The 19,396-nt window shown below is 36.5% G+C and overlaps 2 protein-coding genes across 3 annotated transcripts in view; both read right to left on the bottom strand.

The window, feature by feature from the left end:
• Positions 1-1,714: 1,714 nt before the first annotated feature.
• rflnb (refilin B) lies at positions 1,715-5,334 on the bottom strand. The gene is made up of 3 exons (XM_056474443.1): positions 4,606-5,334; positions 3,537-3,616; positions 1,715-3,405 (listed from the first exon to the last, which is right to left on the bottom strand). The coding sequence occupies exons 1-3, from the start codon at positions 4,792-4,794 to the stop codon at positions 3,090-3,092; spliced, it is 585 nt and encodes a 194-aa protein (XP_056330418.1). The 5' UTR covers positions 4,795-5,334; the 3' UTR covers positions 1,715-3,089.
• A 1,084-nt stretch (positions 5,335-6,418) lies between these two features.
• Positions 6,419-19,396, bottom strand: part of vps53 (VPS53 subunit of GARP complex) — a 53,113-nt gene continuing 40,135 nt past the window's right edge. For both annotated transcript variants that reach the window (XM_056473541.1, XM_056473542.1), the window contains exons 16-22: positions 17,662-17,744; positions 17,480-17,558; positions 16,108-16,256; positions 15,942-16,011; positions 15,725-15,862; positions 9,901-10,005; positions 6,419-7,831 (exon numbers count right to left, since the gene is read on the bottom strand). In XM_056473541.1, coding sequence (XP_056329516.1) covers positions 7,658-7,831; positions 9,901-10,005; positions 15,725-15,862; positions 15,942-16,011; positions 16,108-16,256; positions 17,480-17,558; positions 17,662-17,744 — 798 coding nt within the window. In that variant the 3' untranslated portion in view covers positions 6,419-7,657. The remainder of the gene's footprint in view (positions 7,832-9,900; positions 10,006-15,724; positions 15,863-15,941; positions 16,012-16,107; positions 16,257-17,479; positions 17,559-17,661; positions 17,745-19,396) is intronic.

The raw sequence follows: 19,396 nt of genomic DNA, 5'->3' as shown, positions 1-19,396 counted from the left end.
TCCCGCCCACCTCCATAAAAACCTATCTGATTGGCTCATCCGTGTGCATCGTGTGCATGGTAAGATAAGCATTCTGAAAACATTCTGAAAACGTTATTAGTATTACCCATGCATATATTTGAATAAAAAAATAAAATATATTAATATAGTAACTTAAGTACATTTCAACTTCAACAAAAGGTGGATTCTTTCAGAAAACAATACAACCTTAAATTTTACTTTAATTTTTTTTCATAGAATCATATGCGCTGTAACAAAATTTATTCAGAAAAAAATAAATATATAAATTAAACTACTTATAATTATACTTATAAGAACATATCAAGTATGCTGTTTTATTAACATATTTCGCTAAACGACGATGAAACATTATTTCACCAATATTTAAACAATTTATTTTTCACAAAAACTAATAACGTGGATGCTTACTTGCATTTATAAATCACTTTGTATGTTTACATTTGATGAGGAGAACAAAATAAGTCGCTTTTGACCTACAGATATTAAATGCGTCGTTTTGTTAAGTTTGTAGTGACTGGCTTCCAAAATTCAAATGAAAACAGCAATCGAACTCTTCAACGAGTTCAAACACAGCTATATGGATCAGCAATAAATTCCAACGATAAAGGTGGGTATTCACTTGGCTATCTTTATAAAAGCTCAATTTTACATTGACAAATGATCTATAATGGTCGATAATGTCCATTCTCAGGTATGACACTTCAGTGTAAAACAGCAGATGAACACCAGAGCCTCTCTGTACAGTCTAAAGCAAGAATGAAAACAAGGAGAAGGATGAAGAAAGGGCCAAAAACATCCATGATGAGTCAGTCTCAGGAGAGCCTGAGATGGGTAGGGGAGCTGTCAGACCCTGTGGAAGAGGAAAAGAGGATCGAGCTTTATAAAGCCAACAGAAGGATGCGCTATCTGGCCGCTCGTGAAGGTTTTTTGAAGAGTTTGGTTTCTGACGACAACCAGTAAAGTAGTCTTGTATTAATAAAACCCGAAACGCTCCTGTAATACTGACTCGCTCCTCTAGAGGGAACTCGAGAACAGAAAATGAAAAGATCACAAGCTGTAGTAGGATTTTGTTTAGTAGCATGATGCTAAAACCCCTAACTCAAATCCAAAGTAACTGATTACATTTACTAAATTACCTAGACTTTTGTATTCTTATAATCTGATTACTTTTTATGGATATTATATACAACTGTGCCAGTAAATTGTAAAAAAAAAAATATTCCTCCCAAGTCTCTTTTATAATTTAAAAAAATATATAAAATGTTTTACAGCTAAGCTTTTTTACAGTTTAGATTTGACTATTTACAAGTAATGGCCATGTTAATGTCTTCTGTGCTTCTACTTTTGGATAAAAAAGGCAAATTTGACAATATGAAATAAATAAACAAATAATGCAGGGACTTCCAACCTTTGACCTAAAATAATTGAGTTAGACCAAAAGTAATCTTAAAGTAATGCAAATCATCCAAATATGTTACTTTAAATGAATATTCTAGATTTCCAACTGCTACAAACATATTTGATTTGCTGATACTCTATGTCCCACCAACTTCAGTGCCATTATTATTACAAATATATCCAGTCGGCTCATTCAGACTGAAATAAAACTGACTGAAAAGTAACTTTTACCAGACTACAATTTTGCATGTAATCCACCCATCACTGAGAAAAATGCACATTACAACACAATATGTAACTTAAAAAAATGAATTTATTATTTCATTTTAAGTCAATAACCATCTCAACATAAACAATAAAAGAATCAGTTAAAAGAATTAAAACAGACTTCAGACTTTAAAACCAGCACATTTGTGTCACTCACTCAGTCAATAACTGCACAGATTTAAAAAAAAAAAAAAAGAATATAAAATAAATAGATAATAAAAACATTCTTAAACTGAAGAAGTGCTGTTATTTACATTATAATTTACTTCAAACACTGGTCTACAGATGCTTCGGTCTGCAGCATCAGTTCATTTCTATGGTGACTCTCTTCTAATGTCTTCATCCATAAGTGAAAATACTGAAAACAACTTGCTAAAACCAAAGAGAGCTGTGGAAGTCAGAAGATGGATAACGGCACAAGTGTTATTACAGTAGTAAAATGTGCAGAACAGGTTAGTTTCTGATGAAGTTAATGCTTCGGCCTAGATATACGACACATACCCCTTGTGCAAAAACACCCGAAAATACCCTGGTTCTTAAAAAAAAAAAAAACTTCTCAAAGACCTAATATATGAACTTTTCCCTCAGTGAGATCTGAACCCGTTAAATACATGTGAACAAGATATGTATAGAAGCTATAACTTTGTAACTCAACCTTAAAGGCATCTATTTTATGGCAGGGCAAATCAGTTTGTACATCCAGTATTTCTCTATGGCCAACTACACTTGCTAGAGAAACATCAAATCTAAGTCTTCAAAACAGTGACCGTTCACAATCAGATCTCTGAAACCTGAATCTCACAAAAAAATCAACCACATTTCTACATACGATTAAAAACCATTGTTGCACACCATCATTGAGCGCTGATGGAGAAAACCATTCAAATGTCTAAATGCTGCTCTTAAAGGGATAGTTCACCCAAAAATGATCATTTACTCACACTCAATTGGTTCTAAACCTTTATGAATTTCTTTATTCTGTTGAACAGAAAACAAGATATTCTGTAGAATGTTGGGGGGAAACGCAGCCACTAGCATTAACAGTATAAACTAAAAACACTATGAATGTCAATGGCTGCTGCTTTCCAGCATACTTCTAAATATCTTTCTTTATGTTCAACTTTAGAAAGAAACTCTGGTTTAAAACATGAATAAATGATGATGATTTGAATTTTTGTGTGTGAACTATCCCTTTAAGCAAACACAGTTGCTTACTCCCCTCCAGTCTAAAACAATCTCACTAAAACTGACCGTCTGTCTTGGAAGCCCTTTCCAACTGGCAACAATTTCAGTCAGAGTTTCCCTTTTTTTCCTCTTGGGACTAGATGAATGCAGGCGGTGGTTTATAATTGGTACATATGGGTGTAATGTCAGGCACAGATGCCCCTGTGTGTGTGTGTGTTTCAAAAAGCAGCCCTGCAATCAGAAGCCTGCAGCTCTACCGCAGAGAAGAAGCGCTTGGTCAGCTTGTGCCCGTCATAATTGAGCTGGGTAGTGTAGAAGGTCCGGGTGTGTTTGGGATACACTATGGTGGTGCTCTGATAGCGCTGCACCCTCTGACGGGGCCCGAACTCCAGCTGGGTCTTATAATGTCTCCAGGTGCTCTGAGGAAGAGCCAGCACTGTCTGACTGCACATCTCCAGACCCAAACCCCTGGGCTGCAGGGTCACATCCTGAATGAAGTGCCGATCTGAATCATAACGCACCGACGATGTGTATCTGTAACAACACATGTAACAAGTTAATGCTGCATCTGAACTGCACCTGTCTGGAGCAAATGGGCAGAATCCCAAAATCATCAGATGGAGTTACAGTGTTAAAAAATAAAAATAAATAAAAAAATACCTCACCTTATTTCTTTTAGTGGCAGAGAATCAAGTTCAATTCCTTCTCCATAGGACAATGCATGCAAATGCCGATTATTAGGAACCTGTAATAAATAATTAGCATGTGGTTTAATATTGATTTAAGTCAAGCAAGGTATGTGACTAGAGTGATGATGAGTTTATATTTACCATAGATTTTTATGAAGAAACAGATTTAGTAAGCAAACTATATTAATTAAAAATGTATAAATAAAATAATGCAAACAAACAAACACCAAAAACTAAACAAAAAAACAAAAAAAATAAATAAACAAAAATAAATAAAACCCAAATAAATAAACATAAATAAATAAACAATAATTAAACAAATAAACAAATATAAAACACAACAATAAATAAAAAAATAAATAAACAGAAAAAAAAACTACAAATATATAATGATCAAAAAATTATAAATATATATTCACACACATAAATTAGTTCTTATAATGTTTTGGTTTGAATTAGACTTTATGCATTAATTATACATGTATATAATCAGTGCATAAAACTGAACTAAAAAGTACAAAGTCTCCATTTATTTAACCTAAATAGTCATATAAAATAATTATATAATAATAAAATAAATAATAATTAAATATTATAAAAATGACAAATAAATAGGCTACATGCAAAAAATCAGTTTAAGATATATAAAATTACAAAAGTACACGGTGAATAAAGCTGATTACCTGTTATTTAAAACAGATTTAAAAACAGCTAATATAAACGGAGTATTATTTCTCTCTATTTATTTATGTGCTTTTTTTATATGTTATAGGATTAATATATAAGGTTTGCCCTTATCATTTTTAAATCTGTATTTATTCATTAAATATCCAGTAAATAAATAGCCTATAATTATCTATTTCACTCAGCATCACAACTGAAATAAAATGATGAACAAATAAGAGTATAAATACAACATTTAGTTTTAAATGTTACTGGGATTGTTTATGTTTATAAATAAACTTTCTGTATAGCATATAGGCTACATTGTATTTCGTTGTAAGCTACTATGAAGTTGTATGTCAGCTGAATAAAGTACTCGTACCGCTGCTGTCCCTCTGCTCTCGTCCTCAGTAACCGGGGTTCCAGCGCCTGCGCCCTGCAGTAACCAGACGCTCGGGCTCGGACTGGGGGGCAGACCGGAGTCAGGACTGTCCAGCGGCCGGTCAGCTTTGAAGTTCATATCCAGCGGATCGTCGTCAGACACATTCCGCAAGTTCAGTCTTCCCACCATTGCTTTTAAAGTTGCTCAACACTTGCGGGCAGGCTCCACAAGTTCTCCTAATAATGCAGTCAAATCGAATTACGTGTAGAATAGTCTTTCCCCCGTCGATCTCGCGGGAAACCAGGTCTAACCAGAGATTCGAGCGGCTCGTGTAAAGTAAACCAGCTGTGAGATGCCGTGAACGATGGTCGGTAATCCGTTTCGTGGCTCTGGCTCAGCGCTCCCGTTACTCCAGACTTTGAAACGCAGATCTGAGAAACTGCGAATGTGTTTGTTGTCGCCAAGTTCAAATGGCTTGGTAAGAAGTGTGAGCGGAATGGAAAGTTCCCCGACGCTTTCAGTCAGGGGGTCATCATCCTCTCATCGCCGGGGAAGGAAGGGGACGCGAGTTTATCCTCTTGTCAGCCTGCCTGCATTCAAAGCAGTCCGCACTCAAAGACGCTCATTGTTTTACAAGCGCCTGCGAGAAGGAGACGCCTTTAAAACTGCCTCCCACTGCTGATTGGAGTGACAATTAAAGAGAGTCAGGAGACCCTCCCTTTAAACACCCGCCAACTGCACGTAAAGCCTGAACACGGTAAATAGGACACATCGATGACGAGAAAAAAAATTAAACCTCAATTCTGTTAACCCTTACATCCATCCATCGCTTTTTCAATTAACCTGTGTTCGTGTTCTATCTATCTATCTATCTATCTATCTATCTATCTATCTATCTATCTATCTATCTATCTATCTATCTATCTATCTATCTATCTATCTATCTATCTTCATTCCTTCATGTTCCTCCTTCATCTTTTAGTTTATTCACCATTCTTCTATCCATCCATTTATCAACATTCATTTATACATGTTCTTCTTTCATCCTTTGATTTTTACCATTCTTCTATCCATCCATCCTCTTCCTTCATCTTTTGATTTATTCACCATTCTGTCTATCTATCTATCTATCTATCTATCTATCTATCTATCTATCTATCTATCTATCTATCTATCTATCTATCTATCTATCTATCTATCTATCTATCTATCCTTCCTTCATCCTTTGGTTTATTAACCATTCTTCTATCCATCCATCCATCCATCTTCTTCCTTCATCTTTTGATTTATTCACGATTCTTCTATTCACCATTCTTCTATGCATCCGTCCATCCATCTATATTCATACATGTTCTTCCTTCATCCTTTGTTTTTTTTTTTAACATTCTTCTATACATCCATCCACCCAGGGGCGTAGCAGACATTTTAAAGGGGGGGGGGGGGGGGGGGGGGGGTCGGCTGTCTGAGATCATATGGTCATATAATTATTAATCACCTGTTTCTAAATGGTCTGTCTCTAAAAGTGAGGGGGACGGATCCCCCTGTGCCCCCCGGTTGCTACGCCCCTGCATCCACCCATATTCTTCCTTTATCATTTGATATATTCACCATTCTTCTATTTATCCATCCATCCATCCATCCATCCATCTATCTATCTATCTATCTGTTGGTCATTATGTATGTCCATCCATCTATTCATTTCTCCATCCATCCATCTGTTTATTCGTCTGTCCATCCACCATCAAATTGTCATTCAGCCATCCATCCTATCCATACACTCACCGATCCATATAAAATGACAAAAACAAGTTAGTCAAAGCCCATAGTCAACAGATCTTTACTGAGCAGAATGTATATCTGCAGTTAATATTAAAAAGCTGTCATCATATTCACAGAAGGCAGGAATGTTTTGATTAGAAGCCGTCAACAGTATAAACCAGAGCAGAAATCATTGCAAACAATATTGCAATAAACTCACATACATCACAGTAGCCACCCCAACACATAAATCATACATTCATTGCACAAATCTAGCTTAGATATGCACTGCGGTTGAGCTTTTTTAACAAGTCCAAAGCCATATGCAGAGAAGAAACCATCCTAAAGGAGAGTGCGATAATAGATTAAATGATCCAAATTACAGTAAATCCATTCCACGGTTCATTTAATGACCTATTAAAAAGGACTATAAAATAAGTTATGTCAAAACGATGAACAAAAACAAATACTTCTTTACACAAGTGAACAGCAGATGACGCAAATGAAAATTATAGATCCGCAGCATGAACGCTAATATTTCTGCATTCCGATAATCTCCCATGAACTTCAGTTATTGTTCGCAAAGAAAATATCTCTATCCTGGGAAGCAGGAGTGGTGGATATTTCTTCCTTACAACTCCTGCAGGAGTAAAACATCTACAGTGTGGCTGTTTCTTGCTTTTTGCCCCAACCTGGGAAAACATTTTAAAATCCAAAACAACTGGTTTGTCATTTCAGCAGGACATCTCAAGCTCCTCAGTTTTGGAGTATCTGAAATATGCTACCCAACAGGCCCAAGCTCCACACAGCCGTTTACTGTTATAGTGAGGGGACAATTAAAAAAACATTGGCTTTAAATCATTTTGATGTTGGAAATCCCAAGCCAGAACACTTAGTGCCAGAATAGCAGCAGGTTACTTTTCTAGGCCACATTGTCCATTGCATAAATCAGAAAAATGTGCAAAGTAAATGACACTGTGGGTATTAGTGTTGTAAAACGGAGCAAGAAAAAAAAAAAAAAGGGGGGGGGGGGTGATGGCAAAATGACTCATTCATGCCAGTAATGTGTTGAGGTTCAGGAAAGGACTTGAATCATAAGCCTTATAGTAAAGCAAGTCATGAAAGCCTCAAAACCATGATTCGTAAAAGAACATAAATGCACACAGAGGACACAGCAGTAGTATTTACACTCCATTTTCAGCAGGATAAAACTGGAGTGGTCACATGTTTTTAGGCCATGCTGATAATGGAGATTAGTGTGCACTAACGAAAGTGCTCACATTAATGAACTGAGTTATTGAATCCTCTTTTTGATGAGCTTCTCTAGTTTGCGGATACGGGAGGACTCTTGTTCTGGAGTGGGTGTGCTGAAGGACAGTGATGGGCCTCCGTCTGGTCCTGATGGTGGAGTCGGCAGCCGCTGTCTGAAGAGCTCCAGCATGGTGCTCTGCTCACTTCGTTTCAGACCCTGCAGGTTTGGAGGGAAAAGAGGTATAGGGTTTGACCAAAGAATTTTAAACAAAGCTTTGGTTATACGCCATTTTGAGTCAGATCTCTCTAATGAATTAATTACACCTCAACAGGGCAATGCACACACCAAGTTACATTTACTATTTACAAACATTTAACTAGAGGATATTGATAATATCATAATCCTTTACTTTTTTAATATTTTACAATTAAACTCTATATTATATTAATATTTTAATCATTTGTTCATCGTAGAAACACAAATGAATAGTTTTGGATGAAATTCGAAAGCTCTCTCTTATCCTCTATAGACAGCAATGGTTCAGAGACATTCCAGCAGACTTTGTTCACGTCTGTCTTCTCTTACGCAAGTTCCGGTCGTGCACGTTTACAATGGGCAGTACAATGTATGGCCATTATGGCGCGTTTCCACTGGCATGTTGTGAGCATTTTTAATTTATTGACACGGAAGATGAGCTTAATGCAATGCATAAGCATTGAAGCTAAACTTCCGCATGAATGAATAAAAAAAAACTCGCTCCACTGTTATCACAACATCCCAGTGAAAATGCACTGTTAAAGTCAGAGACGTAACATGCAAGCCTCATATTGCCCATAGTGAACATGCACCCCCAATCGGATGTGGAAGACATTGCAGATATAACTTCTGTAGTAGCAAGACACTTTATTGAATTCAGACATTCATCCAATTGAGGAATTTGTTTAAAGGAGCGGTATGTAGGTGTGACACCCAGTAGATGAACAAGGTATTACATTCCTGGATCAAAACAAATGCAAGTGCAGGTTGCCAGATTGACCAACTAGAGCGACGATCGAACCTAATGGCTGATTTAAACCGTCTTCTATATTAAAGCAACGGCATGTGATAGAAGGAATCTTTTCCATATTAAAAGAAGTTTTTCTGCTAACAAACTCTTCGAATTGATATATTAGAAACGGCTACTATTTCTTGCAGCTGAACAGAAAACTGACAATGATCGCCTCAGGTACATCTCATGTACTTTATTTAGTGTTTAATGCCAATAATGTGAGTTTGAATACCATTTTACATGACATTTTATTGCCATACTTCTGTAAGCAGCAGCAGATAGTTCACCTCAGATCTTGAAAATAAAATAAACAGTTTAAAATTGAACTTTAGAACTCTGAATAATGCAAACCAACACATATCAGTGATTCAGCATGTCCATTTAATAATGTTAAAGAGGTTTAATATGTATTTATTAGATTATAACCCTCATCATTTTGTGAGTGACTGCATATTCTGTGCTTCTGAATGGCTGTATTTAAATTTCTGTCATGTTTCATCTTGTGCAAACAGGCAAATTTTTTATCACTGCAAATCTTGTCACGTAACATCTTTTGACACAGGTTTACCATGTAACCTACTCACCTAATGTTTACGCTCTTAATATTACTTGCTAATTAATAATTAATTAATGTCTCATTTCGGAGTTTGCTACTGTCCAACGGAGGTCGCATTTTGGACACAGACACATTTGAGACCCTTTCTAAATGAATGAATGAAATATTTGGTTTTCCACCAAGGCAACCCGTGGTGCTGAAATATAATTAGCTAAACTGTCATTGGGCGAATTAAAAAACCAAAACAAAGACACAGAAGACCCATTTTCAAAGCAGAATATCTGACTTCAGCATTGTTTTTCAAATAAATAAAAATGCAGTGCAAAAAAAAAAAAACGTTAATATTTGCAAAACATTTTTATAGCATTGCCTTTACAAGACCCGTCCAGTCAACTGCAGTGCTCATTTTGATTTGCTTTTTAATCAACGGTGAGTTTACCGTTTTCACTTTGCACTTCATGTTTCTGCAATGATGGATTGAAACACCATAAGGGTGAGTAATTAAAAAAAGAATAACATTTTGGGGGTGAACTAACCATTTAAATGATTCTGAATATTAAAATAATATACACACAAACACATTTTAATGATCTGTAAAGATTGTATTAAAATTGTGATTCTGTGGGTAACTCTGTTCTACAGATGGTGAGATCTCATGAAACAGATGATGCGCAGCCTTACCTTCATATCTAGAATCTTCTGGAAGGTTTCAGGATTGCTGTCACCAAGCAGTTTAATGTAGTTGTCCACAAACACCACAGATGGCTCGTGAGGGGCCATGACCACCTGAGAGGTGAAGACAAACAAGTGAGCTAAACTACAGCTGGGCTCCCCAAACTCTCACCAGAGAAACATTTCCACATGAGACCCACTCAAGGAGCAAGAGGCAACATAATAATACGCCGAGCTGAAAGATAAAGCACTAAACAAAGAGCAAAAAAACCTTGAAGAGTGTATTTAAGACGCTCTTTTACCAACGTAATTACTCTACGCTTGAATGGAGTTGAATTAGCCTCACCGGTAATTTTTTGTAGGGTATAATGGGAGTCTCAATTGAGCAGTAAAAGGAGGTTAAATGGGGTACAGGCCTGCACTGCAAATCTGATTCTTGCAATTCGTGTGGGAGGAATGCAAAAAAAAATAAATTGGCTATCTTGCGACTATTTAGATTTGTAACAGAGCAGAAGAACACATGGCTGACAGACACAACTTGGGGGGAAGTATCTTAATCATCTTCCCGTGCAACATTTCCCTTTCTACAATGCCCATTATTCCTTCTTCTCTTTTGACTCTCAGCACCTGAAATCAGGAAAGGATAAGGTTTCAAAACAAAGCAGGACACAGAACGTCTTGAATTCTGAACGTTCCTTCCTTTCCACAGAGAGGTATACTTCGCGAGTGTCATGAAGGGAGGCCAAGGAAAAGCCTTGTTGTAGTTACCTCGTAAATGAGAATGAAAGAATAGAGAAAACGTGAGGAGGGGGAGAGAAAGTCTGCCTTTCCGTTCATTTAAAAAAAAGAGCCACAATGGGGGGGGTTTAGTGGTGAGACCGGCATAAAAAAAGGGGAAGAAAAAGGAGAAGAGTGTGGAAAACAGCCACGTCTCACAGGCAGCAGCACGCTTGGCTCACTCTTCCTCCTTCAGCTTCACATCTCTCTGAGGTTTGGGCCCGAGGATGGGCAGGAACTCGTCCCCGGCCAAGGAAAGAGAGAAAAACTGAAGACATCTTTAACAGATTACTCTCCACGTTTACCCTGTAATGAGCGTCATGTGGACAGCCAAGCCACCACCAGCAATGAAGCTCCTATTTCAGCCATAAACTGCTGAACGGGTGTCACGCTTCGCTCGTGTAATTCAACAGTGATTTAGAAAGAGCAACGACAAAGACTGAGGTGGCAGATGATTGTGCTGTTGTGTCATTAAGAACAAGAATAAATGTGTTGCAGTGCAGGCCCTTGATGTTGAGGAGCATTTTGAAGAATGAACTGCTCTTCCAAGAACCACAGAGCAAAATATGCTGATGAAGATGGAAGTAATTACCTGAGAGGCACCTGGGGCCCAACAAAGCCAATCGTTAAATGCCAACCAGATTTTAAAGACCCACCGTATGCAAGTTAAGATCAAGGCTGGGTTCCTTTTAGTTTTTGTGCAGACATTCAAATGGTGCAGTGGTCATCAAAAGTGATTCAGTGAGATGACTTGTTTGCATTAACCAGTGTTTTTTTTTTTTTATCTCTTGCAAAATCATAATGATGGGTGTTTGCAGGTACAGTTGAAATCAAATTTATTAGCATTAAAATGATTAGAATTAAAATTTCACAAGAGGTTGTAATAAATAATTTCTCATTTCTTAAAGTCTTTGCCATGACAATAGTACATCATATTTTTCGAGTTATTTTTTAAGATACTAGTGTTCAGCTCAAAGTGCATTTTAAAAGCTTAACTCGGTGAAATAAATACTGTTAAACATTACTTGTTGAAATTTCAGAAGAGGGCTAATAATTTCACCTTCAACCATTTACTACCTGACAATAGTGTTGTCGCCTAGTTTATCATTTGGTATCAGAAGTGGCTTATATGAAAGGCAAATTCCTCTAGATTATGCTAATTTTACCAAAATAAAACATGATCATGGCTTGATTTTTAATTATTTAACTGAACAGTAAGGTCTGACTTTGTTTAGACAAAAGTCTTGTTACTTAACAGAAATATTTTACAGTATAAAGTCATGGTGCAGTGTAAAAGAATTAATAATGTGTATGACTCTCATGAGCTTGGAGGACTGCATCTATACTTCTCAACAATGTCTCAAACTTATTAATAAATTCATCTGGAATGGCAAAGAAAGCATCCTTGCAGGACTCCCAGAGTTCATCAAGATTCATCTTTAATGCCTTCTCCATCTTACTCAATATTGTTCATGTCTGGTGACTGGGCTGCCCAATCCTGGAGCACCTAGAAGGTTATTTGCTTTCAGGAACTTTGATGTGGAGGCTAAAGTATTTGTGATATATATATATATATATATATATATATATATATATATATATATATATATATATATATATATATATATATATATATATATAAATGAAAAGCATGAAAAAAAAAAAGTTTTATTCTATCTTGTCAAGCATGTGTAGTCTTTTTATTATAAATATCTTTAATTGTGTATTTAAAGACAAACAAGTTATTAATGTGTTTGAAACAACATGAGTAACTGAAAGAATGATTCTTATCCATAATATATTGATAGGAATGACACTATACTTGTTTAAAATAAAGTCAGGCTCAACTTGTAATCCTCTCGCACATACACGGGCACAGACACTGTTTTTGTCTTCTTCAGTAGTGTTTTTGTTGTCTCTTTGGATTGTTTTTCTTCTGTGAAACAATGGCCTGCGTTTAGTGTTGAAACTTTGTGGGCAAAATTAAGTACCGAAATTTTTTTTATGTGTGAGCTGTGCATATACTGTTTAATTTAATTTCAGATATGCTCACTGTACATCCTCATGTGCGCTTAAAAAATTGAGTATACTTTTGCCTTAAGACCTTGTGTGAAGTGAAGTGTGGCCCGTGTGTTTACACTGTTTTTGTTTTTAGTAACTAATCTTTGCATGACCTTGCACAATTAGAGCTAAACCCACAATGAACATTAAGATGGATTAAAGCTGAATTCCAGGTAGTTAAAAGACAAGGAGCAGGAAAGCCCCGGAGAGCCCAATAAAAGCGTGTGAAGCACATGTAGGGCCAGAGACAAGGGTCAGGGAGAAGAGGGTGGATGTGGCGATCAGGACAGGAGGATTGAATGAGGCACACGCCATCCTCTCCTCATACAACCACAACATCTGACCACATGTATACATTTGCCTTTTTTGCACACATATTTTAAAACTTTCAATTTATCAGGACTCTATCAATTAAGAATATAAACAGAAATCATACCCCTCTGGAAATTAAAGTATAAAGTTCTAAGTAATGCTTCTTATATTATAAAGTGACTTATTAAATGTAATTAATATCAGGCAAGTGGACACGTAATACATCTGTGCAGACCTACATATTTTCATAGTGTCAATGCAACAGATTACTTTCATTCTTATGTACAGATGTACATAAAACTAGAGTTGGACAACTTCTAGTTTTGAAATAACATTTCAAATGGTGAGTACATCTTTTCAGGGAAGCGCAGTTGTGTGATAAGTAGTAAAATATCTCTGAAGGCCAAAGGGCACTCTTGTGCAGGAACACCAAACACCCAAAAAGAAACAACCCAGGAAATCCCTATAGCTTTGCCTTATTAACAAAGTTAACAGCTTTCATTATTGGTTTCCACCCAAAGATGCACAAAACTGGAATAATCACATAAAAGATTTGCGAATAATTTCCATTTCCATTCAGTGGGAACAAAATTGTCACTTCCTTATAAACCGGAGGAAAATATTGGGGAAAAAAATAGCTGTCTTTTTAATAATAAATGACAATGCAGACACATAATGAATACGTGTTGCCATTTAGAGGCGTGAGACGCTCTTTGGAAGCACAGAAGATCAACACAATTCTGTAGGTAATAATACTGTAATGACGGACTTTGCTTAAGGCATTGAACGACCAAAATACTTTTCAGATGTTTTACACAGAGGTCGGCACCACTGATTTGTCCATTAAGGCTGTACATAGCACCTACTTTTATCATCACATGATCTCTTATAACAAAATCACATTACATTTTTAAAGCATTTAAAAGTGTTTTCACGGTTATGTGCATTTTCTCTCATCGAAGAAAAAGTTTACCTTACTCAGTTTTTTTTTTTTTTTGTAGTTATTTTTTAGAAACATTTTCAAATTTTATGCACATCTTGGCATTTCTATCAAGCATTTTTATGAAATTTATTCAAACTAGTGCATATAAATAGGTGGATGGAAACAGCTATTTATTAAGCGTAAATAATCACATGACTATGAAGTATCGGATTATATATATATATATATATATATATATATATATATATATATATATATATATAATTTTTTTTGAATGAAGTGAGTGGAGCAAAAACATATATGTGGTAATTTCACATGCAGCTTTCACTACTCAGTGAACTATGGCTCTGTGAAGCAAATGTAAACAGCTGTCATTATCACAGGATGATTAGCTCAATGTCATTATAGTCTGATTAAATCAATTTCCATGTAAAGGTGCGGTCATTCATGTGAAATTTCAGCAGAAATTTGCATACACAAATGCCCATTATAGTAGTGTTGAGATGTATAAAGAGCAATCACTTTCAAAACAAACAGCTTTTCTGTTGTTCATGACTTATTTGAATATAAGAGGAATCTCAAGGAATCTTAAATTTTTTTCAGCCACAAGTCGAAATTCTGTTCTCACAAATTCATACTATAATAAATGGATTTTTTTCTTGTGAAATTTCATACTAATAATTAATTTTAATTCCTTACATTTATATAGCGCTTTTCTGGACACTCAAACCGCTTTACACATTTTTGGGGGAATCTCCTCATCCACCAGCAGTGTGCAGCATCCACCTGGCAGCCATTTTGCCCCAGACCGCACACTGCACACCAGCTGACTGGTGGAGAGGAGACAGAGTGATGAAGCCATTTATGATATGGGGATGGTTAGAAGGCCATGATGGATAGAGGCCAGTGGGCAAAATTGAGTTAAACCCATGCTCTTTTTCGAAGGACATCCTGGGATTTTTAATGACCACAGAGTTTGGACCTCTGATTAACGTCTCATCCGAAAGACGGCACTCACTGAGCAGTAAAGAGTCCCTTTCACTATACTGGGGCGTTAGGACTCACACAGATCGCAGGTTGAGCGCCCCCCCTGCTGGCCTCACTAACACCACTTCCGGCAGCAACCTAGCTTTCCCATGTGGTCTCCCATCAAGGTGCAGCCCTGCTTAGCTTCAGGGGGCAACCATGTGAGAGTTGTTTTCTGTATTATGTGCTTAAAACTCGTAAATAATTTTTTTAAAAGTACATAAAACTCAACTTTAGCTCAACTTTACTTTTTTTAAATTGAATCGCACTAGCTATGCAGGAAGTAATGTTTTTATTCTGTTGAACACTGTGAAACTACTTAAGTTTAATATAAGAAAATAACTGTAAATAAATTTCACATCAAATGATCATTCTCATTAAACGTTCTCTCTTGATATTATAACAAATGCTAGGAGCATCAGAAAAGATGACAACCCTGTGTCTGTTTTTCATCTATATGTAAATATGAGTTGAGCTTTATGAGTGAGGAGTATTAAACTGTGGGAAAGCCAAGGTATGTGAGCACTTCCTGTCTCTTCAAGAGAACTCATTAAAGCAGACACGCTCAGGTTAGTAAATAACTCCAACCGAGCGCTGCACCATGCAGAGCTTTATGAGCAGCTGATCATTAAAGACCTTCCTGCATTGAGCTTCTCCTCAGGGAGGCCTGTTTCTCAAATCTTTAAGGGCCACAAACGCATGCAGGGTTCCCACCTTGAGAATCATCTCGGCCCGAGTCATTCCTTTCACCACTATTTTGGTGTAGCTGGCAGGAGCTTTTCGGACCACCTGAGAGCCAATGGAAGGGAGGTCTAGAAGAACCGTCTTCAGCGAATGAGTGTCCAGGAGTAGCTATTCAGGAGAAAGAAAATAAGCACATGTGTTTTAAACTTAAAAACAAAACAAACACAGTATCTGAAACTCCACCCACCTGCTCGGCTCCAACCATGCTGATTGGCTTACACCTGAACAGGTGATTGATGAACTTTGGAATGAAGGAGCTTGGGATGAAAGTAAAAGAGTCAGTGTAAATTAAGAAACCACTGTGATATGAAAGCATCTTGCTGCAATGATAAACAAGCGGCTGCGGTACTGACTTGGTGAATTTAATGCAGAACTGGGTGAAGTATTTGCGGGTGGAGGCCAGGTTGTCTCTGATGATGGGCACGTTCTGTTTGATGTGCATGATTACAGAGGTCACATATGGGCTTTGGTCTCCCACATGTTCCACACTCTGCCACGGCATCTGTACAAACACACAAAATGAACAATATGGCTAGCGTAAGTTGTCTAATATACACTCTGAAATGGTGTTGTTATTGTTGTCAACTAAAATATAAAATATCGATATAAACCTGAAATACTCAGGTATCAAAAATAATAACAGAAATGTTACCTTGGTAACCAAGTATTAAAATTACTATTACAGTACTACTTTGTGATAAGGGCTCATATCAACATAATTGTTAAAATTACATAAGTTACCATAATAACTTGCACAAACACATTGTTTTAATCAAATAAACATAAGTTAACACACCAAAAACTAATATGAACAAGAAATTAACAAAAGTATATTGACAAAGAACCCCGGCTGGCATTTCTGTGTGGAGTTTGCATGTTCTTCCCGTGTTCGCATGGGTTTCCCCCACAGTCCAAAGACATACGGTATAGGTGAATTGGGTAAGCTAAATTGGCCATGGTGTATGTGTGTATGTCCTGGTCCTCCAGGTTGGGAGTTGAGCGTTGGGCTAGCAACCCACCTCATAAAAAACCAATATGGTGCGGCTAAATACTTCGATATACAGTAAATGGCCCTGGGAGCAGTAAGTATTTTGACAAAGGGTAAAAAATGCTGAGCTAGATATTTTTTGCTCAGCATTTATATTAGTTGATGCATTTCCTAACAAATGAGGCTTTATTGTCTTCATTTATAACATAAATAACAATAAAAAATTTGAAACATAAAAAAAAACAAAGAGACAAAAATCACTAAACAAAATAAAACAAAATACAAAAATGAAAGCCAAATACTATTAATATTAATAGCATAACACTATAAAAACAATAGACCATAATATATTATAATATTACAAACTTTAATGGATACAAAATTAACAGTAATGCCAAACAAACAGAGCCGACATGAATCTGTATCAAAATCCTGGCCAATACAGATTTAAAAGCTAAATTATTTTCATGTTATGGCTAATAATGGTCAATATATGGCTTATATCCCTTTGACTGCAACTTTATTAAACGGCTGACCATATTTTTACCATTTTACATAATGACTGTTAAAGTCATTTAAAGAATGACCGTTTTAAATAATAGCTTACACACACAGCACTGATGGTTTACAAAAAAGTTGCACAACTACACTTGATTTTGGTTTTATTGTAACAAAAATAATATGACAAATGAAGGCAAAAAATATATATCCTCTTATAACAGATAACGATAAGATACCTTGCTCATAGCGGTGAGGGCTGGATCACACGCAGCATCCAGATCCTGAACCAAGAGCTGGATACTGTTTGAGATAACCCTGCCAAACAGAGAGATTCATGGGGAAGTAATTCATCTCCTAACTAAACAAACACATTTGTTGCTCAGCGCTGAGGGTCAAGTCAGTGTGACTGGTTATTTACGTGCTAAATGTGTCCATCTCCCCAGTAAGGTTGATTCTCTCCATTAGAGACTTGTCCACCTTCTCCTTGAGCTTCTCCTCCAGCTGTGGACACCAATCAGGACATCAGCATCATTGAAAAACCCATACATCTGTGACCAGTGAGTGATATATTCATATATATATAGTTGAAGTCAAAATTATTAGCCGTCCTGTAATTTTTTTTGTTTTTCCTTTTCAAATATTTCCCAAATGATGTTCAACAGAGCAAGGAATTTTTTTTTTCTTTTGCAGAAAGTCCTGCTTGTTTTATTTTGGCTAGAATGAAAGCAGCTTTAAATTTTTTTTTTACTATTTAAAAAGTCATTATTATTAGCCCCCATAAGCAATCATTTTTTTCGATTGTCGACAGAACAAACCATCGTTATAAAATAACTCGTCTAGACATATGGCGACAAATTACAGGGCATATGCAGGAATCCTAAAGATAATTTTAATATCTTTTTAAGACTTTTTAAAGATCATCTCAGAATATTTTAAGACCTCATCACCACTTCAAGTTCTAATCGGTATCTAACCTTTAACTTAATAAACAGTTGCAGTTAAATAAATCAATAAAGCACAACCATGCAACAGAACTCAGATAAGTTTGGAATAAACAAAGCTTGAAAGAATAAATTACGCGGTTGTTTTTATCGACAGGCTTCAGCGACTGTTTAAACTCATATTTCTCCAACCAGAAGTACGCAAACTCACATTTTCCCATTTTGCAGTCTGTTTCACGTATGGTTTTGCTACATACAGTATGGAGAGCGTCACACCACCTTACCGCCTTTGTCACAAATTACGTGACATAACCCAGACGGAGGAGCTTGGCCTGACGTGCCCTGGGCCGAACTGATCGCGTGGATCGAGCACGCAGTTATTAATATTAGGAGGAAAATAAATATATTTCTGCTTTTTTGGAGTCAAACACTTTGGACAACGCTTGAACAAAATTTTAGACCTCGGAAAAGCACGGTTAATACTTTTAAAGGGGCTTAATTTTCTCATAATTGATTTATCAAATTAATACTTTTTAAGACCCTGCAGACACCCTGAATTAGAAAACGTGAAGGTTATGAGAATTGTTTCTCACTATTAACCCCTCTCTGGGAAAATCCAGATTTCCCACCAGGCCTTAGAGCTGGGCTGGAAGACTGGAGTGATAAGGGTATCGGAGTGGTGGGTGATGTTATTCAGGATGGCACAATTTTCACATTTCAACAGATTAAGGACAAGTTCAGGATTTCTAATGTGGACTTTTTAAATATCTACAGGTTTGAAATTTTATTTTGACAAAATATAGAGATTACCCAGGAGGATTTGGTATTTTCCCAGTTGAATTACTTCTGGCCATTGATAAGCAGGTCAAATGTATTACACGGCGTGTCTATAACACACTTTGTAATATTAAAACTGATAACCTTGACTCACTTAAGTGTAAATGTGAAGCTGATCTGGGTAGTGTAATAGATAATGATTCCTGGCTGGATCTATGTAGCAACCCTCCTAGTGTTTTAGTCTCAAATTCTGCTTGGGAAAGACAATTTAAAATTTTACAAAGACTGTTAATTACACCTGAGGTTAGACACAAAATGAATCCAGGTCTGTCTGAGCTGTGTGTCAAATGTAAATCGGACATTAGATCTTTCTATCATTGTATGCGGAGTTGTTCTCTTATACAGCATTTCTGGGACTTGATTAGACTGCAGCTC

The sequence above is a fragment of the Danio aesculapii genome, chromosome 15 (assembly GCF_903798145.1).
Source record: "Danio aesculapii chromosome 15, fDanAes4.1, whole genome shotgun sequence".
NCBI classification, from domain to species: Eukaryota; Metazoa; Chordata; class Actinopteri; order Cypriniformes; family Danionidae; genus Danio; species Danio aesculapii.
Note: the sequence above shows the minus strand (reverse complement) of the source record. Positions and strands in the feature narration are given on the sequence as shown.